Here is a 22,284-nt window from a genome sequence, read left to right on the forward strand (position 1 = left end):
AAAATACTTAATTGCTAGAAACTGCTGTCATCTGACCTTTCAGTCCTAATCACTGGTCACAGATGACGGTAACAAATTTAATAGCAAAAATGTCTGAAATATTGCGAGAATTCCCAATACGTGACAGAGGCTTGAACAAATGCTGTTGGAAAACTGGCATTGATTTGCTTGATGAAGGCTGCCCGGGGCCCTGAGCGTGTGGGGGTCTGTGTGTGCAGCGCATGTGTGAGGCAGGCAGGCTGGAGCTGGGCCCACCAGGTGGGCTGCCCACAGCTAGAGCTCGCTGGGGCCAGCCTGAGCCCGGGGCTCCCGGAGTCGCGTCCTGAGAGGGTGAGGGGCCCCCCGGGGATGTCCTGGACAGCAGCTTTCTTGAGTCACTGCATCTACCCGCTGCCGGGCCAGCGTCCCTTGTTTGTCCTGCACGATGGCGGGGCCTCTGTGGCTCACGGGAGAGGTGTGGCAGGCGTTTGCACGACTGTTCACGTGTGTGCCATCTCCATCTGGTGTCACTGTCTTCATCTTTTCCCCTCATTTGTGTTCGGAAAGACGGGTAGGAAGGCCCGTGGGGGCCCAGCCCCCTTCCTGGCGTCAGGACGCTGTCCTCTCGTTGCAGGACCTCGGCGTGACCAAGGTGGGCCACATGAAGAGGATCCTGTGTGGCATCAAGGAGCTGAGCCGGAGCACTCCTGCCACCGAGGCCTAGCTCTGGCCCTGTCGGCCTGCGTCCCCCGCACCCCCCGCGACTGAGGCCAGGCGCAGCGCCTGACCCTTCTCATGGTGCTACTCCCTTTGCTCCAGACAGGAAGCCTCGCAGACGCCTGTTCTGTGACTGCTCCGGGGTCTCGAACACACCAACATAGCTACCTTTGAAACAGCACCTTGTCCCGCCCGGCATCGTGTGGGGCGGACTGCCACCACCTCTCCGCTCTTGCTGACCTGCGACCCGGGCCGGGCCTGACCTCCTGGGCCCCGGGCAGCCCGCATTTGTCCTGCGGGTTCCTTGCCGTGAGCCCCATCATCGCTCACCGTGTGGCATCTCCCGGGCGTGCAGACACTGGCCCAGCCGGCAGCCTCCTGCCCTGGGAAGTTCTGGGCCCGCCAGCCACCCTGGTTCTTGGCAGCAGCCCTGCGAGGCTGCCCACGGCTGGCGTCCCGTTTATTGACGAGGTCTTTCATCTTTCACAAAGATCCTGCCTCTCCTGGCTTGAGAGTGGCAGGGATGCCTTGTCAGTCCTGTCCGTTCTCGCTTGACCTGGAGAGGAGGCAAACTCGCTTCTCCTTAAGCCAAGTAAATGGGTGGCTGTGATCTTGGGCTGACAAATCCCCTCTCCATTTGCCTTTGGCCCCTCGTCCTGGTTTGTACCCTCTCTTGAGCTGCTGACATGGGACGTTGTGTCCCCGAGACACCATAACCTCTTCTGTCTCTCCACACACAGAGGACGTGTTTGCATGAGCTCGGTGTTGGGGAGAGAGAGAGCTTCCTGGGCGCTGGGGAGACACCTCTCCCCATTCTGGGGGAGACCAGGCTTGGTCCCGGGCCAGTGTCCCGACAGTCTCTGACCATGTGGGTGGGTGGCTGTCTCGGGCCGTTCTGGCCCATGTCTCCAGCTCTCCTGGGCCAGGGAACGGGGTGTCCGGTTGCCAGCCAGGGCCCCATGCCCCAAAGGGGGGGACTGAGCATCAGCATCCACAGGCCACGCCACCCCCCACCCCTGGAGTTCGCTTCACCCCTTGTCCATGGGAGGGAACAGGGCTGTGGGTGCTGTCTGCTCACCCCTGGGGGGCCCTGGGAAGCGCACCACTGAACAGCCTCTACTTGCCACTCGCTTTGCAGGCCCCTGTGCCTCCCTCCTTACTGGTGTGCGCGGTGGGCCCTTCGTGAGCCCAGCCAGGCCCACGCCTCCGGTTTGGGGGTGCTCCTGCTGGTGGCCTTCTGGGCGCCCAGCCTGCTCCTGTCCCCGAGGGTGGAGTGAAGGCACTGGGTTTGGGGTGAAGGGGCCTGTGCTCTGCAGGGCGCTCTGGTATGCCCTTGTAGGTAGGCTGGGCAGCTGTGCATGGCCTTCCCCAGCCTGAGTTCTGGTGCCAGCAGACGGCCGTTTGGGACATGGAAGGCAGAGAGGGAACATCTGGCCACCAGAAGTCACTGGCTTTCCAGGGAGAACAGGCTGAGGAAGGAGACTGTGGGGACCTGGGCCCGCGGTACTGGCACGGCGTCTGCCCTGTCCCCTCTGGCAGGGACCGGGGACAAGCACGCCTGTGGCAAGGTGGGGAGTGGCGGCGGCAGCTGGTGCTGAAGCTGTGGTGCCACCCCGGGCCCTCCCGGCCCTCTCTAGGGAAAGCCTGAGGGTTGGGTCAAGCATGGTGTTTAAAGTTAATGTGTTGTCAGTGATGAAAACAACACTGTTTACGTAAAAACCATTTTTCTGATTCTAGTAAGTTAGAGGTGAATGGAGTGTGAGTGTCGCATGAAAGCGCATCGGTGTGGGCCGGCGCTGCGTCCATGCGGGGGACGTGTCCCCCACTGTAGGGCTGCCACTCTGCCTACCCCCGACATCCTGCTGCGGCTGGGTGAGGTCCCGCCGGGACCCCAGTCCTGTCAGTGTGGAGGGAGGAAGGAAGGGTCCTGGGGAGTCTTGGAGAAGAGGTTTTGTGCCCTCGGGTGGGGCTTCCCCCTCATATTTATGATCTTAATTTATACAGTGCCCGCCGTGGAAGCAAATGCCTCCTGTATTGCTGTGTACATACCCAATCTGGGGTTGTAAATAGGTTGTTCTGTGTATAAATAAAATCTTCCATTGTCAGATTTCTTGTTGTCATTCCTTGTGCTTTGACATAAAATATTAGTTGCCTAAATCTTTCCAAACTGGGTTCAGGATTATGTTTTTTAGTTACTCTAAAAATAAGGTGAGTTGGTGTGGCTAAAGAACAAAATGGAAAGCCATTGTGATTCTTAGGGTGCGAGTTCTTGGGTCTGTTGAGTTAAAAACTCAGCAAGGAGGTAGGGCACTGGGTAGGGCTGAGGGTTCAGACTCTGTAACATGCGGCTGGACCAACATACGAGGGTGTGTGAGGTAAGCAAATATTCTAATCCTCCTAAATCTTTCCTATAAAACTGCAGACCAGAAGCTCTCCAACCTCTCTAACTCCTCGTACCTTTATCCCAAGGGAGTAGCCTTTCCAAGCTCAAGGTCACTCTGTCATCTCCCAGTTGTCCGGGGTGAGGAATGGTGACTGGGATCACAGAATTGAAAATGAGACAAAAAAGGCAGCATGGGCTTTGAATGCATTGGTTGCCTCTCCAGCAGCTCTCTGTCCCTCCCTCCTTGCTCATCGGAGCCCCAGTTGTATGGTGGTATACTCCCTCCTCCTGTGTGGCTATCCAGGATCAAGCCTCATGGTTACAAGATGGCTGCCACCACTCCAAGCATCACACCCAAATGTGACCCAAGTCCAGGGTAAGGTGTATATGAGCAGGTGGTTGTCTCTTCTGTGTCTCTTTTTAAGATAGAAGGAACCTTTTCAGAAGCCCTGGCTTCTGCTGACCTCCCCTCACGTCTCATTGTCTAGAATTGCACACAAACCCATGTGGAAGGAATGGGGCCATGTTGCTGATGACTAATCATGCATGATACTGATAGCTAACATCTTTACAATGTTTTATGCCAGATGCTGGCCTAAGTGCTTTGCATGCATTAACTCCTTTATTTCTCCTAACAATCCTACCACTTACAGATGAGGAACAGGCTCAGAGAGGTTCCCAACTTGTTGCACGTCACACAGCTAGCATGTGGCAATGGTGGGAGTCATGGGGCAGGTGGGTACCCGAGATCATACCTTGAGTGCTGTCCTGTGTCCCAGGCCTGACACCAAGCTCAGCCCACGTGACAGGTGAGAAAATCGGGTCCGAACGATCATGCACGGCATCCTGGCTCAGAAACCTGGCTCCGGACGGCTTGCCGGGGGTGGGGGAGGGGCACACCTCCGTGTCTGAATGGTGGGTCTGGGGAGGGCTGCTGTGGGCTCCACCCTGACTGGCGAGGCGCACTGCACGGGGCTTGGCTCCGCTGCGTCACAAAGCAGGCAGGTGACTTCGGGAGACCGTGTAGGGCAGGGGGAGGCCAAACGCCAGCCCGGAGGGGACGAGGGGAGGGTGCATGTGTAATGTGAATTGCCAGACTTGCTGAGACGGTGTGTGCAGAAAGGGCAGCGGTCTTTCTAAACCGATGCTGCTTCCTGTTAAGTCATCCTCCAAAGAAACCCGGGGGGTCTCCGCACTTTACCTCGATCTGATCCAGCGGTGGAAGTCATCTAAAGCTGCTTGACATGTAATGGCTCAAACCAAAGTTAATTTTTGTTCCCAGAACAGTCGAGGGCAGGTGTGTTTCAGCTCCTCGGGCTGGAGCCTCTGCACGTGTCACTTGGGGATTGGGCCACCATAGCCAAGGTAGCTCTGGGTGTCACCGTCCTGCTGGGTTGGGGGAGTGCACATGAGGCTTCCCGAGCCCACCTGGACTTAGGTGGTTGGAAATGCAAACCCCTGCCCCCCCTGCCCCCCCCCCCCCCGCCAGCGGCTGTGTGCCAGTGTGCTCATCACTGGCTGTCTCTGCTCTGGGGCCCCTCTTCTTTCAGGTCTCCTTGGAGGGTCTCAGTCAAGGCACATCGTGCCCTGCATTCCTCCTTTAGGGGCTTTCTAGGTATTTTGAAGGAGGGAGGCATGTATCCCTGAGGGGACAGGAAGGGTGTCCTCAAGCTGTCCCTCGGTACCATCTGGTCAGCAGTGTTCCGTCCGCCAACGTGGCCCTTACCTGCTGCTTGGGAGGCTCACCTTGCACCTGGAGACTGATGTCTGGGACCTGGGGACCGTCCTCGGCCCCAGACAGTGTTCCTGGTGGCGCGCTCGTGTGGGTGGGTGGCCTCCATCTCCTGAACTCTGGCCTCTGCCACCGGTGCCGAGGCTGCTCTACTGGCTCCCAGCTGGGCATCTGCACGATGGCCGAGGGTGGCTTGGGGGCAAGGGGGCTGGAGAGGAAACAGAGACCCAGCTGGACGCTGCATCCTTCTCCTTCCCCCTCTTTATCCCACAGTCCTTTATGAAATGTGGAACTTTGATTTTTGGTGTTTCTTCTTCTGACCCCAACTCAGTTTTTCTTCCCCTGCGGAGGGGGAGCCCTGGGGACACAGCTGATTGTGGATATGCTTGCAGAATGCAAGGACTAGATTTTTTCCTAAAGATAATATCTAGGCTCGCATGACTTTTTTTTTTTTTTTAAAGAGCTTGTGAGGTGGGTGGGGTGAGTGGGGTGGGTGGGGTCAGAGAGAGAACCTTGAAGCTGGCTCCACGCCTGGCACAGAGCCCGACGCAGGCTCCATCTCAGGACCCTGACATCATGACCTGAGCCGAAATCAAGAATCAGACGCTTAACCAGCTGAGCCGTCCTGGCGCCCCTAGGCTTGCAGGACTTTTAACTTGTACTGATCCATTTAAATATTTTGTTCATCATGGATTTTTCTGCATTAATTTTGATTTCTAAAAATTCTGTTATTAAAACTGATCTGTCTTGGGGCGACTGGGTGGCACAGCAGTTAAGCATCTGCCTTCGGCTCAGGGTGTGATCCCGGTGTTATGGGATCGAGCCCCACATCAGGCTCCTCCGCTATGAGCCTGCTTCTTCCTCTCCCACTCCCCCTGCTTGTGTTCCCTCTCTCACTGGCTGTCTCTCTCTCTGTCAAATAAATAAAAATATTAAAAAAAACACAACTGATCTGTCTTGACTGCTGAGTTTTTGGGGCACCTTCAAGTGTTGTTCCAAGGCCTCCACTTAACCTGAGGCCTGGCCCACCGCTGCCTAATCTAGTTTTGCTTGTTAGGAGCTCAGACTCTTTGGCATTTGTGGAAGCCACTGCTCGATGCCTATAAATATCAGTTTTCTATCTCCTGCGCCACTAACAGATCCCCACATCATCTGGCTGTGCCCAAATATGCCCCCTACGGATGTGACCACATTCTCATCTCTGCAGTCAAACCTCCTCTGAGGTCACTTAGTGATGTGACCAAGTTTTGGCCAAAGAAATGTAAGTATTCATTGAGATTTCTAGAAAGTTTCCTTTAAAACACGGAGATACCTTTCTTTTTCCTTCTGCTAACCTGGAGGGTGGACATGATGGGTGGTGCTCCAGCAGCCATCCTGGGCCATGGGATGGTGGTGAGCACAGAAAAACATGTTGAGGGTGGCAGTGACAGAAGCCCAATCCTGGGCATCTCCATGGTCTCATGCAGTTCCTGGCCCCCTCCCTGCTCCCACTCCCCCCTTTTTTTTTTTTATAGGCATGAGAACTACACGTGTCTTGTTTTGTCTCTGAGTTGAACCTAATTCCTGTAGCAGTCCTTCCATAAAGATTTTATACTTGGGAAGGCAAGAGTGAAAGCATATGGAGACACGAGTTATACCAGGTGTGAGGCCAAAAGAAGGGTCCAGGACCCCAAGAGGATGGGTGAGCTGGTATAAAGAAAACTTCAGGGCAGATGGGTGCACACGTGGAGCAGGGGTTTGCAGTGCATGGAGGCCTCTCTGAAGCTGTGGTCTGAGAGCACCAGCATGGGCCTGGATGGAGGAGCCGCTCACACCAGGCATGGCAGCTCTGGCCCGCCAGCTCAGCCCGAGGTGCTGACCTTAGAATGTGTGTCTATATGTAGCAGGAGGTAGGGCACAGCCCATTCACAGTTTTCATCACAAAAGCAAACCAGGTTTGTAAAACACGGTAGAAGCCAGCTGGCTGGGAGTTAAAGGCTTTGTAGCTCATGCTGTTGATGGAAGCAGATCAACCACAAGCTTCCTGAGTGCTCCCAGAAATCATCGCCAAATCCCACGGTTGCCGGAGAAAGCCTGTGGTCACTCGGCCCCCGGGGTCATCCATTCCAGGCTTCCAGGACGTCCATACTCAGGAAGAAAGTGTCCAAGGGGTGCTACCCCAAAGGGGAGTCCTCTCAACGTCCAGGCTGGGACACCGGACATCAAACTTCTCCGGAGAGCAGGAGGACGACCTGAGGGTAAGCAAGGGTTTGCATCTGGGGCAGGAGCGGGAGCTCGGGGATCGCGGTCTAGCTGCGTGGGTCCTGACTACTTCATCTCTGGCCTTGTTTTCCAGAAGAGAGGTTTTGCTGTGGTCATCCTCACCCCCTTTGCACGCTGGTTCCACATCTGACTTTCACTTGTCTTTCAGGCGCTGGCTGCTGAACCGTGAGAACGGACACCCACTGGACCTGACCCAGAGGAATGTGGCTCGGAGACCACAGACCTGAGCTGGGGACACGGACTACATGTGAGTCGCCCCCCTTGGTGGGGGCAGGGGACACCAGAAGGGGGACACAGGGTGGTCCAGGTGTAGGTAGGAACAGCTGCTAGTATTACGGTGGGTGCTGTCCTCTTTGAAACACCCGAACGGGAAGAGCCCAGCGGGGGCTGGGCCGCCTGGAGCTCCCTCTGGGCTACCGCCCCCAGCACCCCTCCCACCTCCCGGTATGTGGAGCCTGCGGGCGGCAGCCCCCTGGGGCCTGAGTTGCCGAGCCAGCCTGAGTTGGGTTCAGTCACCTGGAAGTGAAGGGTCCTGGCCATTACACTCTGCAGTGAGCGACACAGAGGGACCATGGTGAGTGGCTGCTCCCGCAGGGGTGCGGGGGTACAGGGGGAACTGGACCGACTGCAGGGGGCCACAGACCTCTCTTCCTCTCTGTATGGCTATCCTTGCTTCACGGTGCCTTGGGAGGTGAGTAAACACACCCACAGTGAATCTGGTCTTTCTTTTACTGACCAGGCTTTGGACAGGTGTGTCTCGGAGCACAGAACAGAGCACAGGAGAGGAGTGGGACAGGCCGGGCAGGGGGCGTCTGTTGGGGTCCTTCATAGCAAAGTGCTTTCCAGAAACAGGCATCTCTAAGCCATGATTTTTAATCATCACGAAATTCTTGGGCACCCCCCCCTTTTTTTTTTGCCAGAAAAATGTCCTAGTGGAAGAAGGGTTTTCTGTAATGAACTAACTACTCTTGCAGTTCTCTTTCCCTCAAAGGAAAAGAAAACCAGATCACTTCTGATTTCTTCCGATACAATTTCCCCCTTGAGTCTAAGTTTATTTAAAACCCAAACACACTTCTGTTATTTCTGACACAGCACCAATACGTATTTCTAAATATAAATGTTTATTTAGCATCTTAAGTGTGCCTGGGGGAAAAAGCCAAGGAGAACGTGAAACAGTTGGTACACAGCAGAAACGGGGAGACTACAACCCGAAGAATGGCTTAACAAACTCTTACGGCTCCCCCTGGAGCCCCACTCCATCCCCGCGCGGAAGGAGGGAAGGACGAGGAAGGCTGCCCGCCGGGCACCTCGGTCCGGACCCCCGGCCAGGCCTCCGGCTGCTGCAAAGCGCTGCAGTTACTTCAATACTCCGTTCACTGAGGAGGGAGGCGCAGACCCAGGAGCTTCCGTCCGAGTGAAAGCCTGGCTTCCAGCCGCAGCCCCCCAACCCCTCGGGTCCAGCGCAGAGCCGTCTCCACCCTGGGGTGAGGCGCCCCCAGGGCAGCCTGCAGCCCGGCTTCTCGTCCCGCAGCTGCTGCAGTACAAGTGGGGACACGGGGGGCTATCCCCTTTGGGTGGCGCTCTGCGGAAACCACGTGCAACCACGCTAACCTCCGCTCCCTGAGCCGCTGGCACGGCTGCGACGCTGGTCTCTTACCGCGTGAGGGCCGTCTCGCTGCTGCGGGAAGCCAGCGCGATGGGCCCGCCTCGCAAGAGCTGCTGCGAAGCCTCATCTGAGGTAAGAAAGTGACGTTTATTCCCTTCCCAGGAACCTGCTCCCGACCCAGTTCCAGTCTGAGGGCGTGCGGCCTCCCGGCGTCCTCACCGGCCGCCTTAGGAACAGACGCGGGTCCGTGCTCAACGCCGCCGAGGCCTTTCACATCAGAGCGTGGGCTGCGCTCTGAAGACGAACCCAGCCCCGGTGTCCGCGGTGTCTTCTGTGGTGACGCTACCCAGCACCACGGACTCGGCCAGGCTTCCAGGCGGCAGCAGCGAGAATGTTCTGACCACGGACACCGCCTCGGAGCTGCCGAGCCGCCACCGGCGTAGCTACACCCTATTCAGCCGCGACTCTCTTGCCTTGAGCTGGAAGGAGAGCCGAGGCTTCAGAATCAATTTTAACTCAGACCAAACGGGGCTCGTGTGCCGTGTGGGGACCAGAAAACAGACGGCCCGCTGTGTCAGCGCCTAGGCCGGGCCAGCCCGTCGGCGTGAGCTGGGCTGTCAGAAGCCCTGCCAATTCAGGGTAAAAACCCTCCTGTGAGCAGTGTAAGGCGGGGAAGGTGGAACGTGTGCACTTCAAACGGCAGATCTGTCCGAGGTTAGCACCGGCCATTTTATCCATGCCTGCGGTTAATGCAAACCTAGGGGGTGTTCTACGGACGGCGGCTGGGGTCGGGTGCGGCGTGAGGGCAGCGCGTGACTGGCCGCTGGAGCACACCGCCAGGTCTGGGCCGGCCCCGTGTGGCTGTGCGGGGCAGCCCCGACATGCCCTCGCCTGGCCCAAAGAAGTGGAGAATCTGGAGTCTATCTGCACAAGGCAGAAGCCGCCCACTTGCCCGCACGGCCCCACCTGGCGAGCTGCAGCACGAGTGCGGAGCCCCTGCACCCGCTGCCCCCCGGTGACATCGGTGGCAGCCAGTGCTATCTGAAACTCCCAACGTGGATGGAAAGAGAAGCTTCTGGTGCACGGGGCCGGCCAGGCATCTTGGCAGTGGAGAAGAGGTCACCGCTCTGCACACGAAGGGCTTCTTGGCTGCAGGAGACACAAGAGACTCACGGACTCAGCCATGGACACTGTAGGCCTCACCAGGTCAAAGGATTTGGAATGACTCCAGTCAAGTTAGAATAGGCCACAGGGATGTGTGTTTATACTTTTGACAGGTATTTTCAGACTGTTCAGTCGGGGGGACCTCAATTTATGCACCCCTCCCCCCGCCCCAGGTCAGGAGAGTGGGTTCCCACACCCTGTCCGCTCAGCAGGTCAGACTTGGGGTCCTTTCCAATCTGCTAGGTGAAAATGTCTCACAGCAGAGTATATCTTTACCTTTTTAAAATTTTTTTGAGAGTGTGAGGTGGGGGGACAGGGAGAGAGATTCTCCAGCAGACTCCCCACTGAGTGCAGAACCCAACATGGGGCTCGATCTCATGAACCTGAGACCAAGACTAGAGCCGAAACCAAGAGTTGGATACTTAACCAACTGAGCCACCAAGGAGCCTCGTACCTTTTGAATCAAAATATAACATTCACAGACATATACATCTGAAATGTCCAGCCCCATGAAATGCTACGGCTGTGTTCGCCCAAGTGACAGTCCCACCCCCTTGGCCCGCTCTTCCTTGTGCCCTTTCCTCTGGCCCCGCTGGACGCCATGGCAGCAGAGGTACGAGGAGGGGATGGGAGGGGCTAGATGAGGCAGGTGCATTACACCCAGGGCTACGGCAGTAACTCAGGAAAGAAGACCCCCCAGCCCCCATACACACCAGAAGCTGACTGAGGATTAAGATTTCAGGAGACTGGAGGCGGGAGCAGGTAAGGAGGATGGGGCACCCTTGGTGTGGCCTGCGTGGGGTGATGTGGATACAGGAGTGAGAGCCGGGGCCAGGCACGTGGAGTTCAAAGGACTGACAGAGGTGGAATATTCCGGCAGATTCTGGTAGGTGTATGTGGCCCGCAGCCAGGGGAGAGAGCTGGGCTATGTGCTGAAAAGGAAGGAGGGCGTCCGCCCAGGCCGAGTGAGGAGGGAGCAGGGGGACGGGGTGCAAAGTGGGAGTGGGGTTTGCATGCTGAGCAGGGAGATGCCGTGGAGGACCCCCAGCTGGATGGAGAGTGGCAAGCGGGTGGCCAGAGGAGGAAGCAGCTGGAACACGAATGATCTGGAGTGCACATTTGTTCAGGTGACTGAGAGCAGAGGGTGTTGGTGTCCGAGGACGACCCAGCAGGTGGCGGGGGGCTGAGAGGGCAGGAAGGAAGCAGACCGGGGAGGTGAGCTCCTGCGACTGGGATGGTAGGTGGGGGGCTTGCTCACAGTGAGTGGTCATCCCGTGTTCTGTCTAGGTTCCCAAAAGCCTGGTTAGGGGGTGATCTAAAGAACACGTACAAGTGTGGACAGCAGACAAGAATCCCCCCACGCTGCCTCTCTTTCCAGCACAGTCTGGAAAGCTGCTCCGGCGGGGAGAGCAGCGTCGGGGGGCTTCCAGAAGCCACCACGTGCGTGAGAGCCGGGACAATACCTTTTCTTGCCCAGAGCGAGCTGCTGCTGCGTTTCTCTTCCCAGGTCATCTCCGGCTGTACCGAAGTCTTCGTCGTCCTCGACCAGCAGATTCTGCATTTCAAAATAATTCAAGAACACTGTTTTCAGACATCATTTTAGTCTACACTTAAGATGTACGTAAAAAAGACATCAACATAATTTACCTAAACAACAACATCCCAGTGCTGGGAACTAACTCAGCAGGCAGCACGGGGAGCTGGCAGCGGGAATGTTCTGCCAGCCCTCAGATCTCTGCCTCCGGCCACCAAGGCCCGACGGAGAGCCGGCACGGGGACGCCCCCGGCGGATCACGTCCATTCCTGCCTGCTGGGAGCGCAGCTGCTGTTCTAGAGATACTGTCGCCATGTCCACCCACACACCTCCACCCCTACCTCGTGAGCCCAGTCGGCTAACCCCCTGGCCTCTCCTGAGGGGCTTGTGGTCGGTTTCATATGCAGATGTCATTCACCATGAACACTGGCCGCCCCCACGCCCACCTCAGTGAGTGCGACTGCTCAAGACACCAACCCGGGCAGCACTCTGGGAGGGACTCTGAGGCTGGCCACCCCTGTGGGTTCAGGCTTCCTGGCTCTGATCACCTCCCTCGTGTGCACTTGGGAGAGACTCTCAGATGAGAAAAATGTAACCAAGGTGTGGACCTCTTGTCCAAGAAATGGCGCAGGATACATTTGTATTCCAGCAGCTGGGGGTGCTGTGCTTTCTGAAAACTGTGAAACACCACAAAGTGTAAGAGGAAATACAGAAGTGGGGCGCCTGGGTGGCACAGCAGTTAAGCGTCTGCCTTCGGCTCAGGGCATGATCCTGGTGTTATGGGATCGAGTCCCACATCAGGCTCCTCCGCTATGAGCCTGCTTCTTCCTCTCCCACTCCTCCTGCTTGTGTTCCCTCTCTCGCTGGCTGTCTCTATCTCTGTTGAATAAATAAATAAAATCTTAAAAAAAAAATACAGAGGTAAGGGGACACCCAGGTCCTCAGGGTCGCGCGGGCATCTGGCCCGGGGGTCCAGGTGCACCAGTTACGTAACGTCATCCCGAGATGGCACCTGCCCCTGCTGTCGTCCTGGGAGCTCGCCGTGTACACGTGTCCGTGTACGGATGGTGCTTGGTATAGAAAAACAATGCTCAGTGAAAGCTAGTTATGACCTGTGTTAAGCTGTGACCCTACTTGCTTCATTTTTCAAGGAAAACACACAGATTCCCTCGCTGGCCCTCCGCCCTTCCCCGGAGGTAAGCACCGTTGTTCCCATCCTCCCCTGGACTGATGACTACCCGGGAGTGTGACCCTCAGCATTTTACAGGGCTTTGCGTTCCCTGTAAATGACCCCTCTGCGACTCTGTTTTCAACCTTAACTAATGGGATGTCTCCCCACGCTGACACCTGTAGCTGATGCTATTCCCACTCGTGCTTCCGAGAACCTCACTCGTGAGTGCGCGCCGTGCCGGGGGCTGCCTGGCCGTGGAGGACCGTGTGGGTTCCCGGACACCGGTGACACAGCTGCTGGCTTGTCTGTACAGCCTCTAGAACCTCCGCTCTGGCAGAACTGCGTATGAAGAATGGTCTGAAGCCTGCCTTTTAGAATTTCCTCTCTCTGTTTATTTACTTTTTTTGGGGGGCAGAAGGCTCACGCCAGCCCGTTGAGCACAATGCTGAATGAAGTGGCTGAAGGGAATGCTGATTGCTTGATGTGAAAATATCGATTAGCGATTTAATCCTTAGGTTATTATTTGTAAGTTAATTCTTCAATCAAGGATTAAAGTTATTAATTCTTAATGTAAAAATATCACCGTGACAAAGTGCGTTTGTCCAAGGCAAGCAAGGATGGCTCTGTCACTTACGGAGTAACAGACACCAGATGAAAGATGGAAAGTCAGAGAGCTAATCCAACAGGTGCAGAAGCAGCAGGAATTTAATAGGACAGCGCTCACTCAGGATTGGGAAAAAAAAAGAACTTAGAGCAAACTAGGCCTGGAAGGAAATGTCTTACCCTGATGCAGGGACCTACCCCAAACCTGCAGCAATGCACTTCATGATGAAACTTCAAAAGCATTTTCATGCAAGTCCAACCCAAGACTAAGGTTTTGATACTGCGGTTCTACTGGCCTCATGAAATGAGTGCTCTGGCTTTCCCTCTTACCTGAGCCTTGAAACCTGGTGTTTTAATGAAGTGGTAAATTGGCTGTTGAGTAACTTACCTTAATACCAATTGTGTCTCCATCTTTCAAGTAATAAGGCGCTCCCTGCAAATTATCTTGTTTTTTCTTCTTTTTCCTCTTGGTAAGATGCTGGTTCTACAGAAAAATCAAGCATCTTGAATAAAGAAAACTCACATTCTTACTAAGTTCCCTATCTGTGAAAAATGGCAGTTAACCTATTCGCTACGCCAGGGAGGCCCAGTCTGTCGGAGAAAGCCTGCAACTTTACCCAGCTCGATATCGGAAGCCACTCAAACTTTTCGGGGAAGTACTTGGCAATTTCAATTTTCTCCACGGGAAGAGAGCAGAAGTGGGCGACTCGCTGCCTCAGGGAGCCAGTAGTCCAGCCTCGGCCGGTGTCCCATACCAGGTCCACGCACGGGGCGTAGGCCCTCTGGCCGGGGAGGCGCATCTGTGTCCTCAGCACCACGTCCTGGGGGCTGCACCGGAAAATAGAATGAGAAGTTCGCGGTAAGCATGGGAGGAGCGTGATGGGCGAAGCTGCCCCTCGACTCCTCTGGTTTTTAGAAAGACAGATTTTTCCCCAAACCCTCTCTCTTCTGTACTCTGCTTTCCTTCTGCCCTGACTCAGNTTTTCGGGGGGGGGGGGGGGGGCGGCAGGGAAGGAGCTGACGAGAAGGGACGTGCCCCACGAGAGGCTGATTTCAGTACCAGAACCTGGCAGGAAAAGGCTCCGTTAGCTGCGGTGGGGTGGCCAGGGAGAAGCAAGCGAGGACTCAGGGCTGGAAGGGCCGCGAGAAAGTCAGAGGTATGGAGCCGGTTACAGGACGGGAGGCGCCGGCTGGAAGGTGGGAAGGGAAAGCGTGTGTGCGTGTCTAGGCTGCTGAGACCGTGTGTGATTGTCCATGCTGGATTTGTGTTATATTTCGGTTATAGGGGTGCTTTTACCAAAAGAAAGGGTGACACGACGGGAGAAAAGGAACCACCACCGGAGGCAGCAGGCTGGGGAGAGACAGGCCTGGCTGGGCAGGAGCGGCGGCGTCCTCCCTGAGGAGCGGAGAGAGCTCCGGAGGCTGGTCGAGGACACAGGGCTGCTGGGGAGGGGGCCCAGCAAGCGCCCAGCATGGTTCTCGGAGGGACACCGCTTACAACAAACGTGACAAAGGGTCAGTGTCGTTTAAGAAAGTTCTCAAAAATCAGACTTTCTCCTGAGACCCCTTTACAAAAACACACAAAATACATGAATTCACACACTCACAAAATGCAAATGGCTTATAAATGATAGTAAGCCTTTTGAAAAGAATGCCCGCTCTTACTAGCAATCAAAGCACAGAAGCAAATGAGACAAGATAACCAACCATTTCTCACTGATCAATTTAGCAAACATTTAAACAATGAAGATATTCAATGTGGGTTTGAGGGTGAAGTGACGTAATAGTCATGAACACTGCTTGTGGGAACGTAAACTGGTATAACTTACCTGGAAAGGAACTGAATGGTTTTAGGAAGTTTAAAATGTCCATACCAGTTTGATCCAGAAATCCCTCTCCACAGAAAACTACTGGTAATACAGTTTGCAGGTGAGAACGCACTTTTGTAGTAACAGCAGTGGGGTTAAGGGAAGGTTCGACACGGCTGAAGGAGCACTCCTGGTCCCCACACAGCAGCAACCTTACTGTTTGTGATGCTGACAGAAGAGGAAGGCTTGATTACAGACCCCTTTGGGGTATCTCTTTAGGCAATAATTATTGACTGCGACGCAGGCATTGTTCTAGGTACTGGGGATAGAGCAGTGACCGCAAAGCTTACAGCCCAGTCGTGGGAGACAAGCAACACGAGTATCTCCTACGTCGGGTGGTGTGAAGATGAAAAGTAGGGTAAAGGGCAGTGACAGGTGCTGACAGCAGACTGTCTCAGGGCACTGATAAGGGCTGGGAAGGAGCATCTTGCTTACACGTGGAGATCATTATGGATTCAATATGCATTTGTGACTCACGGTTTTCATGGAAAGAGGAGTTCCAAGTTCCAGACACCAGACACAAACGCATTTGTAGAACACAGTCTGGTTTGAGCTGCCTGCTGCTCAGGCAGCGGGGAAAGAGCCTTTACTACAGCACGCGGTTAGGTTTTTCAAGAAACTACCCACCACGGTAAGAGTGGTACACAGAATTGGATGACTTACCCCAAATTTTCTTCTTTCTGAAGGGGCTCTAAGCAGATCTCTGTTTTCCTTCCCAGTTTGTATTCCCTGATAAGAGAAATGAAACAAAAAAATACTGAGTGACATATTTAATTTTTTAGATTTTTGGGGAAAAATACTAAGCTTTCTTTCTAAAGCAGAAGATTATAGTAAGAACACTCAAAATCCGAGTGACTACTATGAACAAGTAGATGCCGACAAGCTGGGTGAAAGGGATAGATCCTGGAAGTCACTAAATCATAAGTAGAAAATCGGAACAGACCAATTACTAGTAAGGGAACAGAGTAGGTAATCGAACACTTCCCAACAAAGACAAGTCCAGGACCAGATGGTTTCACAGGTGAATTCTAACAAACAATTCAAGAATTAGTACCAATTCTTCTCCAGCTCTTCCAGAAAACAGAAGCACTATTACAAGGCCAGCATTACCTGGATACTGAAATCAGACAAGGATACTAGAAGAAAAGTTACAGACCAACATCCCTGCTGAACACAGATGCAAAAATGCTCAACAAAATATTCGCAAACGAAACCCAACTCCGACCTCACGATTAAGTAGGATTTCTTCCAGGGACGCGAGGGTGGCTCAAAGTCTGCAAATCAGTCAGTGTGATATAGTAACAAAGTGAAGGATAAAAAAAAAAATCATCATCTCAACGGACGAAGGAAAAGCATTTGACAAAATTCTACATCCTTTCATGACAACTACACTCAACAAGCCGGGGTAGAGAAGAAACTGGACACAACAAAGGCCAAACACGAGAAGCCAGCAGCTCATCCCCCGAGCGCTGCACGCCCGTCCTGCCGCCAGGGAGAGGACATGACGCCCGCTTTCGCCACTCAACACGCTATTGGACGTCCTGCCCAGAGCAATTAGACAAGGAAAAGAAAGGAAGGCATCAAATCATGAAGGAAAAAGCAAAACTGCCTCTACTGACCGATGTCAGGCTATTCCATGCAGAAAACCCTAAACACCAAAGAACTAACTAAATTCAGTGAAGTTGCAGGATATAAAATCAAGATATAAAAATCACTAAATATTTTATATACTAACAGTGAACTATGAGGAAAACAAATTAAGAAAAAAGTCCCATTTACAAGAGCATCAAAAAGAATAAAATATACAGATATAAATTTCACCCAGGAGGTGAAAGATCTCTATGCTGTAAGACGTTGATGAAAGAAACTGAAGACACAAAGAAATGGAAAGTTATTCCATGTTCATGAATTGGAATACTGTTAAATTGTCCGCTTTACCCAGAATGATCTCCAGATTCAATGCAATCTCTACCAAAATTTCAATGGCATTTTTCACTGAAATAGGAAAACAATCCTAAAATTTGTATGGAACCACAAAGGTCCCAAAGAGCAAAGCAATCTTGAGAAAGCAGAGCAAAGCTGGAGGCATCACTCTTCTTGATTTCAGACTATAGTAATCAAAGCAGTATGGTCCTGGCACCAAAAAAGACGCAAAGATCAATGGAAAAAAACAGAGAGCTCAGAAATAAACCCATGCACATATGGCCAATGAATTTACAACCAAGGACACAACAGGGAAAGGACAGTCTCACTCTCTTCAGTAGATGGTGCTGGAAAACTGGTCAGCCATGTGCAACAGAACGCAGCTGGACTGCTATCTTATAAATCAACTCAAATGGATTAAAGACTTGACTGTAAGGCCCTGAACCAGAAAACTCCTAGAAGAAAACACAGGAGGTAAGCTCCTTCACACTGGCCCTGGCAAGGATTTTTTGGATTTGATACCACAGGGAAAGACAAAAAAAGCAAAAATAAGCAAGTGGGACTGCATCAAATTAAAAAGCTTTTGCACAGCAAAGAAAACCATCAACAAAATGAAAAAGCAACCTATGAAATGGGTGAAGAAATCTGCAAATCATCTATGTGATGGAGGGTTAACAAAGAACCCGTATAGCTTGAGAGCAAAAAACCCCACAGTGCCATTAAAAAATGGGTAGAGGAACTGACATTTTCCCAAAGAAGATCTACAGATGGCCTCCAAGTACATGAAAGGTCCCGTCACTCCTCATTGAGGAGGTGCAAGTCACAGCCACAGTGAGAGACTCCTCCCACTTGTCAGAATGCCTGGCACCGAAAAGACGAGCTCAGTGTTGGCGGGGATGTGGAGGAAAGGGGAACCTCTGTGCACTCCTGGTAGGAATGTGAAGCCCATTTTTTGGAGGTTCCTCACAGAATTAAAAACAGAACTACCCATATGACCCAGCACTTCTAGGCTTGTATCCGAAGGAAATGAAAACAGAATCTCAAAAGAGCTACCTGCACTCCCAGGTTCAGAGCGGCACTATTCACAACAGCCAAGATTCGGAAACAACCCAAGTGTCCACCATCCGTTGATGGATGGATGAATGGACAGGGAGGTGGTGTATATACGTATGCAACGGAGTCTCATTCGGCCACCAGAAAGGAGGACATCCTGTCATCTGTGACAACATGGATGACCTTGAGGGCATTAGGTGTGACAGAGAAAGACCACTCCTGTACGGTATCACATCCATGTGGAAGCTAACAGTACAAAGGTGGTTTCTAGGGGCTTCAGGGGCGCCTGGGTGGCGGAAAAGAGGTGTTGGTCAGAGAGGCCAAACTTCCAGTTATAAGTTCAGAGCCTCTAAGGTCCGACATAGTGCTTAGAGTTAACAATACTGTGTTACAGACTGGCAAGTTGTTTACAGAGTAGATTTTGAATGTTTGTACCACGAAAAAGAAATGGTAATTATGTGGCGATCATTTTAAATCAATGCAGCGTTGTACGTCAATTATATCCCAATAAAGCTTGAAAAACTCAACATTTTGTTCATGGTGTCTGAAGCAGGGTAAAAATACACGAAGCTACGCTTATGCTTAATATGGAAAATTTAAGTCCCAGAGTTTCCGACGGAAAGCGTCCTCCAGCTGCCAGCAGGCTGCCGCCTCCCCCCGGCCACCCGGTGCAGCGCGGAGCTTAGACCGCGCTCCCGGAGAGGAACCTACTTGAGCGGCTGCCGGTTGACTCGTAAAAGCCTGCCGGGGCGCCGGCCTTCCACGGTCCAGGCTCTGAGGAAGGCTGGGGAGGGGACGACACGCTCCGAGGAGGAGGACAAGGTCATGGCCTAGAAGGGAAACAGAGATTTCTCCAATGGTTTGAAAAAGCGCTCGGCACACATACACTGCTTTAGGAAGACACGGGAGCGCTGCCCAGTGACTCGGAGGGAAGAGGGCCTCGAGCAATGAGAAACTCTATTAGAAAACCAGGCCAGGGGACCTCTTAAATGACATCCAGCCAGTCACTCGTCTTCCTCTCCAGGGAAGCCAGCCTGAGGGATAAGTGAATTTTCCAATGAGCCAAAAGCTCCTTTTAAATATTTCAGAAAGTGAAACTTAGAAATTAATTTCTTTGTGAGTGTAACTCACAAGAACGCTAATGAAAGCCAGGGGTTCGCCTTCCGCTTTCTCGAGCGTTAGAGTGGGCTCTGTCAGTGAAAGAACATCAATTTGAAACGTTCCAGAATCTTTGGATGCAACTGCTAGGCCAAAACTTCTGTACTCATTTTGCAGGGCCAGACACCTATTTATAGATTTGGATCATAACATATAAAACGGCCAGTATTCAGTTTTTATCTGAAAACAGCAATTTTGTGTTTCTCAATCTAGTACAAGGAAAAAAAGAAGTCTCTCTTGTTCTCATGGCAGTAACACCATTTGCTTCTTTTGGGGAAGTTTATTTCAGACACTGAGCCCACAGGAAAATCCAGCATCGAAGGCTGACACTCGTGCTGTGCGCCCCGACAAGAGTAAGATGCTTTGGAGGCATTCTGGGTTGTCCTCGGCCCAGCGTTTCCACCTGGACCTGACACTCTCTCTACGAACGTGAATACATAAGAAAAGGACACAGAACCTAGTTACACATTGTCGGGTAAAGCTGGGGAACTAAGAACACACCTTTTCACGGACAACATGTAACACATGGATCACAATGATACAAAAACAATATAAATAAAGGGGGAAAGTGAATGCTTTACAGATGTTTCAATATGTCATGTTTCCCTAAGAAATCAAAATGAACATAAGCTGCCAGTCACTGAGGAGAAGTTCAAATGAAAGCGCGTGGCATGCCCATCCGAGTGGGGAGACATGACAGGCACAGGGCGAGTGGCAAAAACGACACCAGGGCTGCGTGAGCCGGCTGCGGCGCCTGCTGGGTACTTACCACTGAATGTGGCATAGAACACATGCCCTATCAGAACAGACTGTAAGTGAGGGAAAAGGAAATAGAAGAAGGTATTAATATCTCACTGGAAGAAGCCGGGCCGCCACTACCGTGCGCCACAGGAAGAAGCCTGACCTGGGACTTCAGCTCCGCCACGGTGGCATCTTCGGAGATCTCAAGGTCCCCCAAGTAGAGGAGGGACACCTCCCCGTGCAAGTCCCCAGGAGCACCTATGGAGGACAGAGCCAGATGTCAGGAAGGAGCTTGGAGTGTATTGACTTCATATTTCTGAAACACACACCATGTTTTTGCTATTAAAGATTTGAGAAACTGGGGATGTGAGTTCCTCGAACTGGGGCCCTCGTGACTTCGGAGGGGAGGAAGCCTGCTGGTACATCAGCGGGCAGGGAGGACGCCATGGGCATGATGCCCCACTTTCCTCACTGTCATGGGTTCAAGGAATTTCACACTTGTGCCATCTGCCTGGAATATTCTTCTCCACATTTTCTTCTTCCTCAGACAGGCCTTTGCTGGTAGGATCCTCTGCCCTTGCTCTTTATTTTACCCTCCTGCTTCTCTCATAACACTCATCCCAACATGTTAGTCTTTTGTCTGTTTTCTTGTGTGTTGTGTGTATAGTTTTCCTAACCCGTCTCCCCAAAAGAATATCATTTTCCAGAGAGGGCAGGCTATCTATCTTGTTTGTCTCTCCGGTGCCCGGGACGGTGGCTGCCACACAGTAAATGGCCAATTAATGTTTACTGACTAAAGAATCCNAAAAAAAAAAAAAAATCTTTAAAAAAAAAAAAAAAAAAAAAGAATCCTTGACAGTAAGAAGGACTTTCTACATTCATTTTTAAAAAATGAAAACAAAATGTTCTTTTATCTAAAATTCTAGATATAAAAATTGGTAACTAAATTTAAAATTCAGAATAACTTCACTCGTTTTTGCTCTGTTGACTGCTAGGCACACTGCTAATACATACTAAGAAAATCAGATAGGTAAATTGAGTAAAAAAGCTCTCTTCCTGAGTAGTTGTCCTTCTGTCTTAAGGACACCACGAGCTGGCACCACCTGGAAGGAATCTGGTTTGTGGAGAAGCAACTTCGAGTAAAACAATATGTTTGTATTCTGTGTGTCTCCTCAGGAGTCAGACGAGGTGAAGCGGCCCCGCAGCCGCCCCTGGGGTTGCAGCGGCGGAAAGGGGGGTGCTGGGCGTGGACCGCAGCGCAGCTCCTGCGCGGAGCCAAGTCCAGCATCAGGCTTAGTGTCGAACCTCGGTGCACAGTGGGGCATGCCGCGTGAGGGTCTTGCAAGAGGAGATGGGAACATTTTAACAGGTTGCCCCAATAATAAAGACAGTAGCAGACGGCACTTGATAGAGGTTACAGAGGACTGGACAAAAATAGGATGGGGTTGTTCTATGGAATGAACAGGTTTTGATTTTTCACGCTTACATTGAAGATACACCTTCATGTGCCTCTGAGAGCAGAGCAGCCATTGTGCTCTTCTCTACGACATGCTGGCCGCTCCAGTTCTGGTCTCACCTTGGGTGGAAGCAGCTCTCCAGACCCCACCTGGAGATGGGGTACCGTGCATCTGGTCCGGATGACTCTTCCAGTGACCTGTGGGCCCCCCGGGCTGGTACCACCAGACGGACACCTTCAGGAAACCCTGAAGAATAGAACATTTCTAACTGCTGTGAGGTACAGGGAGTCACTGAATTTCTACTTCCACAGAGAGAGATATCTTGATAACAGAAAACGTTTCTGAATATATCATTTCTCCTTTTAGATGCAGTCACTGCCATACACCCTACCTGCTTACGGTTTTTACGATCAAAAGTTTAAGGTCATAAAAACCCGTCTTTGGGATGACTGAGACTCAATGTTCTTTGCTTAGAAGAATCTTTGCAAATATACTTATTTGTCGTATCTTACTACAGTCAACGGAAGTCCAAACTATACAGCTCTCTCCCGGCACGGTAAGGGCCCCAGCAGCCCGCGCTCCAGCTAGGAGCGGTCTTCACGCATTACAGTTCCCACAGGACCTTTATAAAGAGGAACCTGTTGCCCTCAGTTGGATTCCTGTATAGAAACTACATGAAGTAAACCTGATCTCCTAGCCTCCCCCCACCAAAACCACAGATACACACAGTTTATGGCAGCAAAAACCACGAACCAACCCCAAGGGCCCTCTTTAGAAGACTAGTTACATCACGGGAGACCAGGACTTTTGACAAAGTGATTTCAGTTCTAGAACTTATCTACAGATATATACATGCAAAATGGCATATATATGATTTTTTTGCAGTGTTATTTGTATCAACAAAAGACTGGAAACCACCTAAATCCTTGAAGA

The 22,284-nt window shown here is 52.2% G+C and overlaps 2 protein-coding genes across 18 annotated transcripts in view; one reads left to right on the forward strand and one right to left on the reverse strand.

Annotated features, from left to right (window-relative positions):
* Positions 1-2,803, forward strand: part of DGKD (diacylglycerol kinase delta) — an 88,494-nt gene extending 85,691 nt beyond the window's left edge. For all 4 annotated transcript variants that reach the window (XM_034655415.1, XM_002917963.4, XM_034655414.1 and 1 more), the window contains one exon: positions 614-2,803. In XM_034655415.1, coding sequence (XP_034511306.1) covers positions 614-703 — 90 coding nt within the window. In that variant the 3' untranslated portion in view covers positions 704-2,803. The remainder of the gene's footprint in view (positions 1-613) is intronic.
* A 5,372-nt stretch (positions 2,804-8,175) lies between these two features.
* The window catches only part of USP40 (ubiquitin specific peptidase 40), a 76,663-nt gene continuing 62,554 nt past the window's right edge, over positions 8,176-22,284 (reverse strand). For 8 of the 14 annotated variants that reach the window (XM_034655430.1, XM_034655429.1, XM_034655428.1 and 5 more), the window contains 9 exons: positions 21,471-21,597; positions 20,058-20,152; positions 18,707-18,825; positions 15,683-15,748; positions 13,769-13,979; positions 13,540-13,635; positions 11,855-12,054; positions 11,307-11,398; positions 8,176-9,828 (listed from right to left, as the gene is read on the reverse strand). In XM_034655430.1, coding sequence (XP_034511321.1) covers positions 9,449-9,828; positions 11,307-11,398; positions 11,855-12,054; positions 13,540-13,635; positions 13,769-13,979; positions 15,683-15,748; positions 18,707-18,825; positions 20,058-20,152; positions 21,471-21,597 — 1,386 coding nt within the window. In that variant the 3' untranslated portion in view covers positions 8,176-9,448. Of the gene's footprint in view, positions 9,829-11,306; positions 11,399-11,854; positions 12,055-13,539; positions 13,636-13,768; positions 13,980-14,143; positions 15,188-15,682; positions 15,749-18,706; positions 18,826-19,922; positions 19,963-20,008; positions 20,153-21,470; positions 21,598-22,284 lie in introns of those variants that run through there. The other 6 variants (XM_019798287.2, XR_004623681.1, XR_004623680.1 and 3 more) reach the window with 6 other exon arrangements.

The sequence above is a fragment of the Ailuropoda melanoleuca genome, chromosome 2, assembly GCF_002007445.2.
Source record: "Ailuropoda melanoleuca isolate Jingjing chromosome 2, ASM200744v2, whole genome shotgun sequence".
Taxonomy (NCBI): domain Eukaryota; kingdom Metazoa; phylum Chordata; class Mammalia; order Carnivora; family Ursidae; genus Ailuropoda; species Ailuropoda melanoleuca.